The sequence below is a fragment of the Alligator mississippiensis genome, chromosome 3 (genome assembly GCF_030867095.1).
Source record: "Alligator mississippiensis isolate rAllMis1 chromosome 3, rAllMis1, whole genome shotgun sequence".
Classification (NCBI taxonomy): domain Eukaryota; kingdom Metazoa; phylum Chordata; order Crocodylia; family Alligatoridae; genus Alligator; species Alligator mississippiensis.
In genome coordinates, this window is record NC_081826.1 from 189141419 (window position 1) to 189156084 (window position 14666).

The following is a 14666-nucleotide window of genomic DNA, read 5'->3' on the forward strand; positions in this document are numbered from 1 at the left end:
CTGGGTTTACCAGACCTCCCGATGACGATTTTCTTTGTAACTGCACAGTAACACTTGATGTTCAACAAGCTATAATTTACAAATGATTTTATTCCATGTTTGTTCCAATAAGTAACTGTTACTACTGATTTTGTGTAATTTCTTATTTGCTTATTCTGACAAATTAAAATAATAGGTGCATATTTCCAGATGGCATTTGATATGGTTAAAGTTCTGAAAAAAATGTTTTTCAGTTAGTGAAACTTGTAAGTAAGCATATGTAATAGTGATTACATTTTGGCTTATCTCTATAAAGTGAGAGGAAAGGGGCACATTTGAAAGATAAGATCTTCTTTTTCTATCATGAGTTAGTTTTGTGGCTGATCAATACATATCTACAACCAGCACATTTAGGAATCTGAACACAATTTTATTTTCATCATATTTAAATACAAATATTTTTTACTCTACTGCTAACCAGGGATGCTTGTGTCAGCCGTGATCCTTGGGTCTGTTTTCTCATCATGCAGTCCAGCTTGTAGCTTGAGTAAAGCCAATAATCAAGAAAACACCTTTTATATGTGAATAATAACATATGAATTATGGGTTCATATGGGTGACCCAGGGTGATCAGAGTCACCATTCATTACCTCTCATTTGGTAAGAGCTCTTTTGAGCTGGAGTTCTTGTCTGTATACATCCCAGTTGCCTGAAATTGGCAAAAGGCAGAAAAAAGGCAACGTTAATGAAAAGGCCTTACTTAGATAAGATTATATCTACTGCAGCAGTTTTCAACACATTTAATTCCTAAATTTACTTTGAATGATTGCTTTTGGCAATATTTGTACATAAGTACTTAAATCATTCTTAAGAAGGGAAAATTTGTAACGATCATTGAATTCTTAAAGATAGGCCAAACCATGAAGGTTAGCATAAGTACATTTAAAAAATGAAGATAATCTTGTAGCATCGTGTAGCGTAACTGCAGTGAATAACACCTTGGTTGTTAGCATATTTCCCCGTTGCAGACTTCAGCGGCATTAAACAAATATGATTCCCAGCACAGAGTTTAAGATTGCTTATACATGTTCATATAATTTGGGAGAATTCTCCCAGTTTTGTTCTTCTGGTAGAGAAACTTACCTGGAACTGAGTGTACAGATATTCAAATGGTGGGGCCTGAAGAGGAGAGTTTGCACTGCTGACACTGTGCAGCCATGGTGGGGAGGGTAAGGAAAGGGTCCCTGTGCATACATCTCATCATGCTCTGCAGGCTCCCTTAGTCTTGTTTGGTGGCAGATGGCATAGTGCATAGAGCAGCCCTGATTGGCTGAACCAGCCTGCTCATGATGGGCCTTTGTTTCCCTGCAGTATAATGTGGGGATTGTGAAGGGGATACATTCTGCTCCATGCTAGAATACAGGAGTCCAGTGAGCAACATAGTTTCCCTGGGGAGGAGGGGCAGGGAATGTTGGAAGACTGTGTTATCATCTGAGATAAGCCACAATATGTACAGACATTTGCTGTTCCAGGAAAAACTCTCCTGGGAGTGTTTTAATCCTGTCTGTTCCCAGGTTATATTTCTTTTGGAGCTGCCATCTTCACTGTGTGAGAAAAAGCCTGAACATCTGTACACTTGTGATGTTTCCTGGGAGAGGAACAACTTTCCCAGGAGAAACTGAATGTCTGTACGAGGCCTAAATTATGAATGCTTTTTCTCATTTCCCTTTGAGTAATTAACAGTAGGTTTTAAAATCTGAACTTTCAGCATTACAGCACTGGCTGTTGCCATTTGAACTGAATAGCAGAGATTTTGCAGTAAATAATGGAGGTGCAGAACCCTCTCAAAGAAAGACTCAAAACCCTTTATCAGAACGTATTAGACAACCTACCATATTTACTTGAATCCAAGACAAGGATTCAGTATGGAGTGGGGGTGAAGCTATGTCTTGGATTCAGGTCTTGGCTTTGGGTTCATGTATTCAGCTGTTACGCTCTGGTCCCAAGGCTGGAAATATTGCCACTGCTGCTGCTTGGCTGGGGTCAGGGTGGCATGAGGTGACTCATGTGGCAGGTGAAACATGTAGGACACTGTACAGGCAATGGGGAGTGTGGGGAAGACTGCATGAACTAGGGGGGAGATTGCTCAGTATGTTGCCCAGGGTGAGCACAGGGGAGACTGTGCAGCAACACGCACATATCTTCCCCCAAAATCAGCCATCCAGAAGTGGAGTTTGTCTTAAGCAGGGAAGCTGATTTTTAATTTGCTGGAATAGAAGCACTATAGGAGACACTGAGCTAAAATGGCTGCCACTTCTGCTTCGGCAGGGGTGGGGTCCAGTGTTAACCCTCTCAACTGCTGGGGAGGTGGTAGCATTTAGCTGAATAGCCTCCAAGATGTCTGAGAATTAGAGAGCAGCTGTATGCAGTCTGTAGTGTCTTATTGAGCCTTGTCACATGGTCACATTTATTGTTTACAGGAACTTATATAAATAATTATTTATGGTAAAGAAGTAATAGTCTTGTTACTGCCCTTGCGAGGGTCTGGGGCCTAGCCTTGTTGCTGTTCTGCCACACCAAGAAATTCCTGCTGTCTCACACAGAATGTCTCCTGGGATACCACATTTCCTAGACATTATACTTCCAGGAGCACTCTGGGTTCAAGCGAATGTTGTCTTTTTGCTGTCATAACAATTGTTATGATGTTTTCTGTTTGCTTATTGCGTGCCACAGGAATTCCCCTGCAGAGGATTCCTACAGTGTGCTTATCAGGCTGTCATGCCCTGGCTCATGGCACATGTCTGCAAATGAGGAAACCTGCATGGGGGGTTCCCTGCTTGCAGATGCTTGCCTTGGGACCCTCCCACAGGGGATTCCCAGGGTATCTCACTGTCACGCCCCAACCTGGGGTGCAGCACCTGAGGCTGTTGTCTTGCAGGATCAGGGCCCTGAAGCTCTGGCAATAGCAGGGGCCTAACCCTGTGGGGACAGTGACCTTGAGCAATGGTTCTAGATACTAGTGGAGCTAATTGGCTATGCTGGGACATATCCCAACACAGTTGATCCCGCTCCAAAGATGATGCCTCTTTATATACCCTATCACAGTTGGCCATGAAAATCTTTTTTTCTATGTTCTGCCTTCCAAAAACAAGTTATGCGTTTTATTTGGGGGGGAGGGGGGATATGTAAGAAAATATGGGAAAATTCTAAATGAGGCATGCCAGTGTACGCTGGTGACTAACTCTTGTATACTAGAAACATCTCACCTAGAATTGCACTAGCCTAGTTTTGTCACCCAAGCAGCTCATAGCTAGTCTGTGATTGATCAGAATGCCCTGATCCATCTCTTCCTCCATTGCCTCCAATATATTAACCCACAATTTGTAGCAAAAGTTCCTGATTAGTCCACAAAAACATGGGTTTTCATTTAGTATATTACATTTCATATCATTTCTCTTTCATAATGTTACTGAATTCTTCTTGTATAACAATTAGGTCCTCTTTGATGTAGGCGGTGCTTTCCAACTTTTTCATTTGCAAATTTAATAAGTACACACCTAGTTCTTGCACTGAGGTTGCTAATGAAAATGTTAAACAGGATTGGTCCCAAGACACCCCTATCAGCCTCTTTCCAATTAGACAACTCCCCTTTCAGTAAAAATGGAGATGTTTGAAACATGTGACAATTGAGTGATATTTGCTCGGGAGCTGGGTTTTTGGTTGTAGCTATGTTGGTGAAGAACATAGGCAAGGTTCTGTGGGTATATATGATATCTTTTATTAGACCAATTGAGTAATTGCAAAGAACTTTTTTCTGACTACTCAACTGGTCTAGTAGAAGATATCACATCTACCTAAAGAACCTTGCCTGCCTATTTGGTTGGGGAGTACTCTTTACCTAAATTTTCTCACTCTTCCTCCTGCTCTGCTCAGGAAAATAGATTAAACTTACGTTAATGTAGGACTGAAGCTGGATAATAGAAGAAGTAAAAGTGAATGTTTCCAATTAATGCAGCTACTTTGTATACATGGTTCTATTAATAGCATGCTTGCAACTTACTTACCTTTCTTATGCAAGTAGTTGTGTTGGAAGTCAGCAGGCTTACTTGTCTAACTTAAAAGAAGCAGGATTTTGCCCCTGATGTTGTATGTATAATATGCCTGAATTAACATTCCATAATAATTTTGTACTCAAATTCTCAATTCCAGTTTTGCATGAATCAGTACTTTTCACCTGGTAGGCACATAAATAAAAAAATGCAGTAATATTAAGAAATTTCAGCTTGGAGCTCTTTTAACACATTATTTGAGCTCCATTCTTATGATTTATGCCAGACAATATCTTCATTGACAGAGTTTTTGTTACTTGATATTACCTGACAGCTTATCTTTGGTTCTTTCATGCTTATATGCAGACAGTTTACACTATGAAAAATGTGCATCTGGGGTACAAAGATGTAGTCTAAACTTAGAGTTGTCTCTTCTGAAGTACTTTATACTTAATTTTATGTATACAATAGATGCTAGTATTCCCTAATCCTTTTCTGTAATCAAATATAACCTGGAGAGGGTCCAGAGAAGGGCCACTTGTATGGTTAAGGGCCTGCAGACCAAGCCCTACGAGGAGAGACTAGAGAAACTGGATCTTTTCAGCCTCCGCAAGAGAAGGTTGAGGCGTGACCTTGTGGCTGCCTATAAGTTCATCACAGGGGCACAGAAGGGAATTGGTGAGTATTTATTCACCAAGGCGCCCCTGGGAGTTACAAGAAATAATGGCCACAAGCTAGCAGAGAGCAGATTTAGATTGGACATTAGGAAGAACTTCTTCACAGTTCAAGTGGCCAGGGTCTGGAACAGGCTCCCAAGGGAGGAGGTGCTCTCCCCTACCCTGGGGGTCTTCAAGAGGAGGTTAGATGAGCATCTAGCTGGGGTCATCTAGACCCAGCACTCTTTCCTGCTTATGCAGGGGGTCGGACTCGATGATCTATTGAGGTCCCTTCCGACCCTAACATCTATGAATCTATGAAATGGAGGACTTTTTACTTTATTTGGTCTGAATTTGGAAGGCGTTAATGCGTTCAGTGGACAGTTGACATCCTTTTGTTGTTTGCTAATAAGAGGAAAATATAACCTTTTGAAAAATAAGATGATCTGAATTGCTATATTGGGTCAGATCGTAGTACTCCCAATATGGTTGTTTCAGAAAACAGTGCATACTGTTTTCTAGGTGTTTCAGAGGAATTTGTAAGAAATCTTTCCAGCAGGAAATTCTAGAATAATTGGCCCTAAAGACTATTTCTTTCTAATCCCATCAGTTAGAGCAGTGATTCTCAAACTTTTTGGACTGCAGATGACTGTCAGCCCTCAAATTTCTTGTTAAAAAAATGCACCCTTGTCATTGAACTTGAAAATCAGATGCAATAATCTGTTGACCACAGTTCCAGAATCACTGAGTTAGTCCATCTGATGCCTTGAAGCAAGAATATGTCCCCATCAAAAACTTTCTCTCAGAGTCCAACTAATGTAACTCTGGATGTTCTCATGATTTATACAACTGACCTCTTACTTTTGGACTGAAACATATCATGCGGCGCTTAATTCCCATGGCTGCCTGTGTGCATAGTGGAAGAGTTCCCTTCTATTGTTTTTAAAACTTGTTCCCATTTGGATTTAATTGAATATGCCTTCATATTGGTATTAAAATTAATAAGTTATTAAAATTAATAAAAAGTGCACAGTCTATCTTCTGTGTACCAGTTTTTTTAATATACTTCGTACATGTTTCATCTTAGTATTTTGTCTAAAGTAGTCACAGTTTTTTCAACTTACCTTTCTATCAGTTTTTTATAGGCTTCTAATTATTAACATTGTCTGTCTCTGAATACCCACTATTTCTGCTCTATCCCTTTTTAGATAGGGGGACCAGAACTGAATACATATTCCAGGTGAGGGTACACCATTTATTAATGGAATTACATCTCTTTTCATGTTTCTTTTCCATCCTGTTCTTCATTCATCCTAACGCTGATTTTCTTTTTGGACCACTATTTCACATTGACTAGGACTCTTAGGCAAGTAGGATATCACTTGTTAGGCTTGTAAATTTGAGTACACATCAGAAAGATGTGAAGTGACACAAGAGGTAATAAGGTAGGTGTTAGAGATTGCAGTACAGTGCTTTGATAGCAAAATCTTAACATAGCTGCATTTTAGTAGATTTTAAATGGGTAGGTGGTGAGCTAACATAGTTTTTGCTAGTAGGACAGCAGAAATGCTAGAATGCAAAAAAAAAAAAAAAAAAAAAAGATGCAGAAGTACGGGTAAAGTATAATTGTCTACAGTTTCTCATTTGACAGTCTGGCACAGTATGTACACCACAATAAAAACAAATTGAATTCTTATATTATGTACCATGTTCTTTGTTGCTTCTTTTTAAAAAATATGGATGTATGTCATTCTATATTTCTGATTTTTCTCCTTCACTGTTTAAAAATAAATATGGTATCTAAACTTCTGTAAACTTTTTTCATTTTGATAGGCTACGGGAGCAAGAAAGGAAAGAGGCAGAGGAAGCCAGTCAAAAAGAAATAGAAGAATGGGAAAAGTCACTTTTAGCTCAAGCAGCCCCTACAAGGATGGAGACCATGTGGGAAATTCCAGCTATTGGTCATTTTCTTTGTTTAGCACAACAGATTTTAAACTTGCCGGAAATTGTCTTCTATGAGTTGGAACGCTGTCTTTTGATGCCTCAGTGTAATGCTTTTTTAGCTAAAATAATGACTTCTTTGTTAAGTCCTCCTCATCGCAGATCTACTTTGCATCGAAGACCAACTCTTCCTTACAGGACTTGGGAAGCAGCACTTAGACGGAAAGTACAGCAATGGTATACTGTGGTAGGGCAAACTGATAATCCAAATAGTTGTGCAGAAAAACTTGGGCTATCCCCCCAGTTTTTTAAAGTCCTTGGAGAAGTCAGTCCTTTGGAGGAAAAACCATTTCATGAGCTCCCATTCTACCAAAAAGTGTGGCTCCTAAAAGGCCTCTGTGACTTTGTGTACGAAACACAAAAAGATGTCCAAGATGCTGTGCTTGGGCAACCTATCCATGAATGCAGGGAAGTGATCCTTGGTTATGATTACTTGGAGAATGCATATGTTCATTTTCCACAGTTCTGTGGTGCAGATGTACGGATTTACAAACAAAAACCTTTCCAGGCTCCTGAATTTCCAACTCCACCTATTAAAGTAAAAAGAGTACCACGGATTAAATTGGAGAAAATGAAACGTGAGTATGTCAGCAAAAGCAATGGGGAAGTCCGAACTGGTGGTAGAGAAGAGCTCCTACCTCATTCCAAGACAGAACCAGGGAAAAGTGTGGTTTCTAGTGCTTGTAGTCCAGCAACAAAAATTGGCTTGGATAGCTTTAGTGTCATCACAAAGAAAGAACTTAAATCCAGTTGTGAAATAAAAACTCACAGGGCCTGTGAGATGAGAAAACCTGGATGCTGTAAAGAGAACTTGGAGAAGCCAGTTGGTGGCTTGGAGAAACCAGGAGAAGTTGCTTGCTTTGGGGAACCTCTTAGCCCAGGAGAAGTCAGAGTTGTAGAAAATGGGGAGAAATGTGCTGAAGTTTCCACAGTAAAAACTGAGTCCAGCCCATTAAAAGAGAATACTCTTAAAACCTGTCAAATGCATGTGAATGGCAATCGTAGTGATAACCCAGATGTGAATTGCCACAAAATTACTAAAGAAATGATGTTAGAGAATTCTCTGCGTAATAATCAAAAGCTAAAACTTACAAAGATGCGGGCAAAAAAGAAGAAAAAGAAAAAAAAGAAATTAAAAGATATTTTGAATGCAAATCTGCAGAGAAAACTTGATGATCTGCAGAGAAAACGTGAGATGCATCCATACCTATTCAAATCTTACAAACCTGAGATCCAGAATAAGTTGTTTATCATCAAAAAGAAAGCAAAACACAAAAAGCACAAATCTGGTAAGTTAATTTTACTATTCTAAAATGGTGGAGATGGTGGAATGTTCTTAAAACAAACTTTTTAACTGTGTTTCTGTTGTATTTCATTAATTATTTACAAATTATTAATTTATTTATACATTGGACAAGTATCATTACATTAAATATTCCTAATATTAGTTTTCACATGGAAGAATTTCACATCCAGTAGAAGGCAAGTATGGAATATGTCCATCAAATTATGAAACCTGACAAAACACGATTCACATGACTATTTGTCAGGGTAGCCCACACAAACTCATTAACATAATTTACTGGGAGAGTTTTTTCTTGCTGTAAAAAGCATCTCGGACTAGAAATGTAAGTCATCAACACATGGCAGAAAATGTACTTTGGTGCTTTTTCACCTCACTTATAGCAGGTATGGAAATGTTCCTTCTTTTCCTGCCAATGATACCTGATTCTGTCTAGAGAGAGGAATTTTATAGCAATTACATGAAATACTTGGGGTTAGTGCTGAAATGAACCTTTCCAGTTGTAACAGTTGGAAAAGATTTGCTTTCAGGCTGCTGGAGAAGTGGAGGTACTTTTTAGGAGACTTGAAGTACAATATTGAAAATGGAAATCTGAATAACACATTTCTCCAAAAAGTCAGAATTTTCAGTGCTCCATTGTGAAATTGTTTTTAGTATAAATGTTAATGAAGACAAAAATCTGTATAAATACTGTATACCGTGTACTTCAGTTGTCTGATTTCTGTTAACTAAAGTAGTTTGTTTAAATGATTAAAAAAAATTGAATATAAATTCTATTATACTAAAACAATGGGAGGAGACTGTTGATTTGTAAAAGCCTACATTTTATTTGCTCAGTTTTATGTTTTGAATATTGTCATAGTTCAACAGTTTAATTGTTCTTTAAGTTTCCTTTTTATAAACTAAACATAATGTTCAGTGCACAGGATTGAATCTGTTCTGCATAGTTTTATTCTGAAAGCTAAGCACTGTTCAGCAATAACTGAACTATACAGTATTGCAAAATATTAAATGGCAGCAGAAATATTTGAGTTTACTGCCTGGGGGGAAGGCTTTTACCTAAATGTCTTTGTTTATGGCAGCAGCAGAACAGGAGTCCAAAGAAAGAAATATTAAAGCCTCCATCTTGGTTTACTACTGGTTTAAAAAGTACAGAAAACAATTTAAAGTACAGATTAAGTTTCATGTTTAATGCATTGTTTTAATGTTAAAATAGGACCCATCTTTCGTTTTACTGCCATATTATAGTGTCAGCCTCTTCTTAGCATATGCATTCAGGAGTATTTTAAAAGAAGGGATTTTCCAAAATACTTTCTGAAGTATTCATAGTGAAAAGTTTTCATATTTTGAATTTTATATCTGTTGGACTGGATAAGGGAGTGACCTTGCCATGTTGCAGTCAGTAGAAATTATGGCACTGACTGCATTGGGACCAGGAGCAGGCCCCAGATTGGAATAGATTTATCTTGTAGAAGTGGGTAGTTAGTTGTGTTAGTCTGAAGTACCTACCCCTGCTCTCTGCAAGTCCACTCATAGCATCTGAATAAGTAGGACTTTGCCTGAAAAGGTTCTTCATTTCTGAAAGAGTTAGGGCAGGGTGACACCTTACAGACTGCCTTCTTTCTCTTGTAGAAATGTATCTCATATATAACGATAGCTTATGCATTGTTTAGCTGAACAATGTCCATACTTTTTCTGAGCAAGATTTGATGGAGAATGTTGTTGTAACCTAACCCCCAGGTGTCAGACTTTGCATATGATCCAACCTGTGGGAACTACGGAGCTCCTCACAGGTTGGATCTGGACATGGCAATGGAGCAAGCAGTGGCAGCAGAAAGGTAAAAAGTGGTAGCAGGTGCGAGGGCTGACACAGACATTGTTTGTCCTGCACAGCCAGTGTGCATCCCTAGTAGGGCTCTGTGCCCCAGATTTCAGCGGCAGTTCCTACCCCTGAATTCTTGGCCCCTTTATGAGTCCCACAGGCTACAAAATATAGTTCTGCTAACTGAATCTGGGCTGCAGGCCACAAGTTTAGGCCCTGCCTATTCTGTGTTTTGCAATAGATGGGGAGCTGATACATATTTATGAATTCTAAGAAATAACTTGTTTTATGACCTTCATATGTTATCTAGTCTGAGGCAGAATTACTGTATAGTTATTTTTATAGTTTGTTAGAACTGTGTGTGTGTCAGTATTGATCTAACTTGTTTTAGGTGTAGTGGACTGTGGGTTTTTTATGCATATAATATTCAAATTCAGTGGGGACTGTGGAAGAAGAGTAGCACAATAGCTTTCCAAATAAGAATACCTAAGCATAGGCATGGAAGAGAATGGCCTTCTAGGCTGAAGTGAAGTGACCGATTTGCTGAGATGGGAGACTAGAGATGAAAAGACCTACAAATAGTTTAATAAATCTTCATCCAGGCAAAGCGAGGGTGAGTTTCCAAGGGCTAGCCAGGGGATGGCTAGGCAGTAAGATGCTTTGACAGAGACATTCTGCAGAAGATCCTGTAGGAAACTAATCTCGTCAGGGTCACCATGTGGAAGAGATGGTTAAATAGTTTGTAAGCTAGACCTCTGCAGTGCATGCTTTTGTTTTTTGATCTATCTGCTCTTCAGTGGTCTAAATAAGGGTTCTCCAGATAGTAGCCCATTGTCTGTTTGTGGCCCATGAGGGGTTAACATGCAGCCCCAGGCTTCTGTCCAGTTGACACTGACTATTACTTTGGGGGTTGCAGCAGTCTTTGGGATCCCTCTTCGTCCTCCAGCTTCTGTTTTTTGCCCCCTACTCCTGGGGGCAGGATGGTGCAGCGGTAGAGGGCTAGGATGCCCATCCTGTTTGTGTAGCAGGGAGGAAGAAGCTGGGTTGTGCGTGCTGCACATTCAGCGAAGGAGGGATCCAGGCTGCCTGTTCTGCATGCTCAGGGGGCTGCCTGCACAGTGTGCATAGCTGGGAGGCAGGTAGAGTGCTGTGCACCCAGTGGAGGTAGAGTTAGGCTTCCTGTCCAGCAGCGGTGGAATCAGGAGGGGGGTTGCCTCTGTGGGTCCCATCTTTCCAGAGGTTGGACAGCAAAAGGGTTGAGCAGCATATAAGCCTGGGCCTGAGCCAAGCCAGGCACTCTAGCCCTGCAAGCCACTGGATGAAAAGCTCCTGGCCAGGACTGCAGGAAGATGCTGGGTTGACTGCAGAGCTGCTCTAAGGACTGCCAGCAGAATACTGGTGTATTATGGAGGAACACAACCCCAGGTAAGGGGAAGCCTTGCTGCAAGGCAGTGAGTAGTTGTCATTTGCTATACCTAGAGTAGGTTGGTTGTTACAGCCAGTGTGCTTTGTTCCCTTTGTTACAGTTTACTACTGGTGGACTTGGTGGGACTAGAAAGGGGAGATGTGGAGGTCCCAAAGTACCAGGGAGTCATAGATTCATAGATGTTAGGGTCAGAAGGGACCTCAATAGATCATCAAGTCCGACCCCCTGCATAAGCAGGAAAGAGTGCTGGGTCTAAATGACCCCAGCTAGATACTCGTCTAACCTCCTCTTGAAGACCCCCAGGGTAGGGGAGAGCACCACCTCCCTTGGGAGCCCGTTCAAGACCTTGGCCACTCGAACTGTGAAGAAGTTCTTCCTAATGTCCAGTCTAAATCTGCTCTCTGCTAGCTTGTGGCCATTGTTTCTTGTAACCCCCGGGGGCGCCTTGGTGAATAAATCCTCACCAATTCCCTTCTGTGCCCCCGTGATGAACTTATAGGCAGCCACAAGGTCGCCTCTCAACCTTCTCTTGCGGAGGCTGAAAAGGTCCAGTTTCTCTAGTCGCTCCTCGTAGGGCTTGGTCTGCAGGCCCTTGACCATACGAGTTGCCCTTCGCTGTACCCTCTCCAGGTTATCCGCATCCTTCTTGAAGTGTGGCGCCCAGAATTGCACGCAGTACTCCAACTGCGGTCTGACCAACGCCCTATAGAGGGGAAGTATCACCTCCCTGGACCTATTTGTCATGCATCTGCTGATGCACGATAAAGTGCCATTGGCTTTTCTGATGGCTTCGTCACACTGCCGGCTCATGTTCAACTTGGAGTGACTCCAAGATCCCTTTCCACCTCGGTGCCACCCAGCAGGTCATTCCCTAGGCTGTAGGTGTGCTGGACATTTTTCCTCCCTAGGTGCAGCACTTTGCATTTCTCCTTGTTGAACTGCATCCTGTTGTTTTCTGCCCACTTGTCCAGCCTATCCAGGTCTGCCTGCAGCTGTTCCCTGCCCTCCGGCGTGTCCACTTCTCCCCATAGCTTTGTGTCATCTGCAAACTTGGACAGAGTACATTTCACTCCCTCGTCCAAGTCGCTGATGAAGACATTAAAGAGTATCGGTCCAAGGACCGAACCCTGCGGGACCCCACTGCCCACACCCTTCCAGGTCAAGACCGACCCATCTACCACGACTCTTTGGGTGCGACCCTCTAGCCAATTCGCCACCCACCGGACTGTGCAGTCATCCACATCACAGCCTCTTAATTTGTTCACCAGTATGGGGTGGGATACCGTATCGAAGGCCTTCCTGAAGTCCAGGTATACGACATCCACCCCTCCTCCTGTGTCCAGGCGTTTCATAACCTGATCATAGAAAGAGACTAGGTTGGTCAGGCACGATCTGCCCGCCACAAACCCATGCTGGTTTCCCCTCAGCATAATTTGTCCTGCCGGGCTCTCACAAATGTGAGCCTTGATAATTTTTTCAAATACTTTACCAAGGATGGAGGTGAGACTGACCGGCCTATAGTTGCCCGGGTCCTCCTTCCTCCCCTTTTTGAAAATGGGGACCACGTTAGCCCTTTTCCAGTCCTCCGGGACTTGGCCTGTGCGCCACGAGCATTCGAATATTCCCGCCAGTGGCTCTGCAATGACGTCGGCCAGTGCCTTCAGCACCCTGGGATGGAGCCCATCCGGGCCTGCCGACTTAAAGGCATCCAGTTCTTCCAAGTGACTCTGCACCACCTCAGGATCTACGCATGGAAGTCTGGCACCTTGCTGCTGCCTCTCTACAACCCCAGTGAGAGACTTGTCGTGCCCCTCGCTTAGGAACACTAAGGCAAAGAACTCGTTGAGGAGTTCAGCCTTGTCCCCTCTATCTGTCACCAATTGCTTCTGCCCATTTAGCAGGGGTCCTATTCCTCCCTGGGCCTTCCTTTTACTCCCTATGTATCTAAAAAACAATTTCTTGTTGTCCTTTACTTGGGTTGTCATCCTCAGCTCCATGGTAGCTTTGGCCCGCCTAACTGCCTCCCTACAAGCACGAGCAGAGGAGGTATATTCATCTTTAGTGATCTCACCCTGTTTCCACTTTTTATGTGCTCCCCTTTTGGCCCTTAGGCTGCCCTGGATTTCTCTGGTCAGCCATGGAAGCCTCCTGGCCCCTTTCCCTCTTTTGCTTCGCTCGGGGATCGTCTTGCTTTGTGCCCAAAGGATCGTTTCCTTTAGGCACAGCCACCCTTCTTGGGCACCCATCCCATCAAAACTCCTACTCTGCAGTGCTTCCTTGACTAATCGCCTGAGTGCAATGAGATCAGCTTTCCTAAAGTCTAGCACTTTCACCCTACTAGTTACCTTACCCACTCGCCGTCTTATGTTGAATTCTATCATAAGGTGATCACTGTCTCCCAAATGGCTACCGATCTGGAGGTCCCCTACCATGTCACCCCTGTTGCCAAAACCAGATCCAGTATGGCATTCCCCCTAGTGGGATCATGTACCTCCTGTGTCAGGTGGAGGTCCTGTACACAGGTTAGAAACCTGCGTGAGCGGTGGGACTTTGCTGTCTGCGTCTCCCAGCAGATGTCCGGGTAGTTTAGGTCCCCCATGACTACCGCCTCTTTAGCTTTTATGGTCTCCGAGAGTTGCCTCAGGAGCCCCGCATCTATTTCTTCCCCTTGGTGTGGGGGTCTGTAGCAGACCCCTACCACCAAATCCCTTTCTCCTTGCCCCCCATGTAGCCTAACCCACAATCCTTCTGCTTCCTCAACCTTGGATTCTGTCTTGATGAGGGTTGATGTATATTGCTCACTGACATGAAGTGCAACCCCCCCCCCCCCTTTCTTCCCTGACCTGTCCTTTCTGTACAATCTATAGCCCTCAATATGTATCGCCCAGTCGTGGGATGAATCCCACCAGGTTTCTGTTAGCCCCACTAAGTCATAGGTGTTTAGTGCAAGCAGGAGCACTAGTTCATCCTGCTTGTTCCCCATGCTCCTAGCATTAGTATATAGGCACTTGAGCCCTGCGACTGGTGCCTTTGCTGCCCCCCCGCTCCGAGTCCCAAGGGGCCCATTGTTTCTTACCTTCTTGTTTCTTACCTGTTCTGTAGTGCTGGTCTCCCCATGGCTTTCAGGTTTCCAATGCTCTCTTTCTTCAGGCTGGTTTGTCCTTGTGGGTGCCACATGGTTTGGTGGTCCACAGCTTCCCCTGCCCTCGTACTCCCCTCCCCCCGACGAGCCTAGTTTAAAGCCTGCTGGAGGAGATCCACCAACCTAGAAGAAAACACACGCTTACCTTTTGGGGACAGGTGAAGCCCATCCCAGCTGAGCATGTCCCTCGTCGTGATGTGCGGGTCATTGTCCAGGAAGCCGAAGCCTGCCTTAAGACACCACTGCCGAAGCCTCCAGTTGGTTTCTCGGATGCAGTTCTCATGCCAT

The 14666-nt window shown here is 43.0% G+C and overlaps 1 protein-coding gene across 1 annotated transcript in view; it reads left to right on the forward strand.

The window, feature by feature from the left end:
• KIAA2026 (KIAA2026 ortholog) overlaps nt 1-14666 on the forward strand; it is a 98232-nt gene that overhangs the window by 29420 nt on the left and 54146 nt on the right. The window contains exon 3 of the mRNA XM_006268905.4: nt 6518-7974. Within this exon, the coding sequence (XP_006268967.3) occupies nt 6518-7974 (1457 nt within the window). The remainder of the gene's footprint in view (nt 1-6517; nt 7975-14666) is intronic.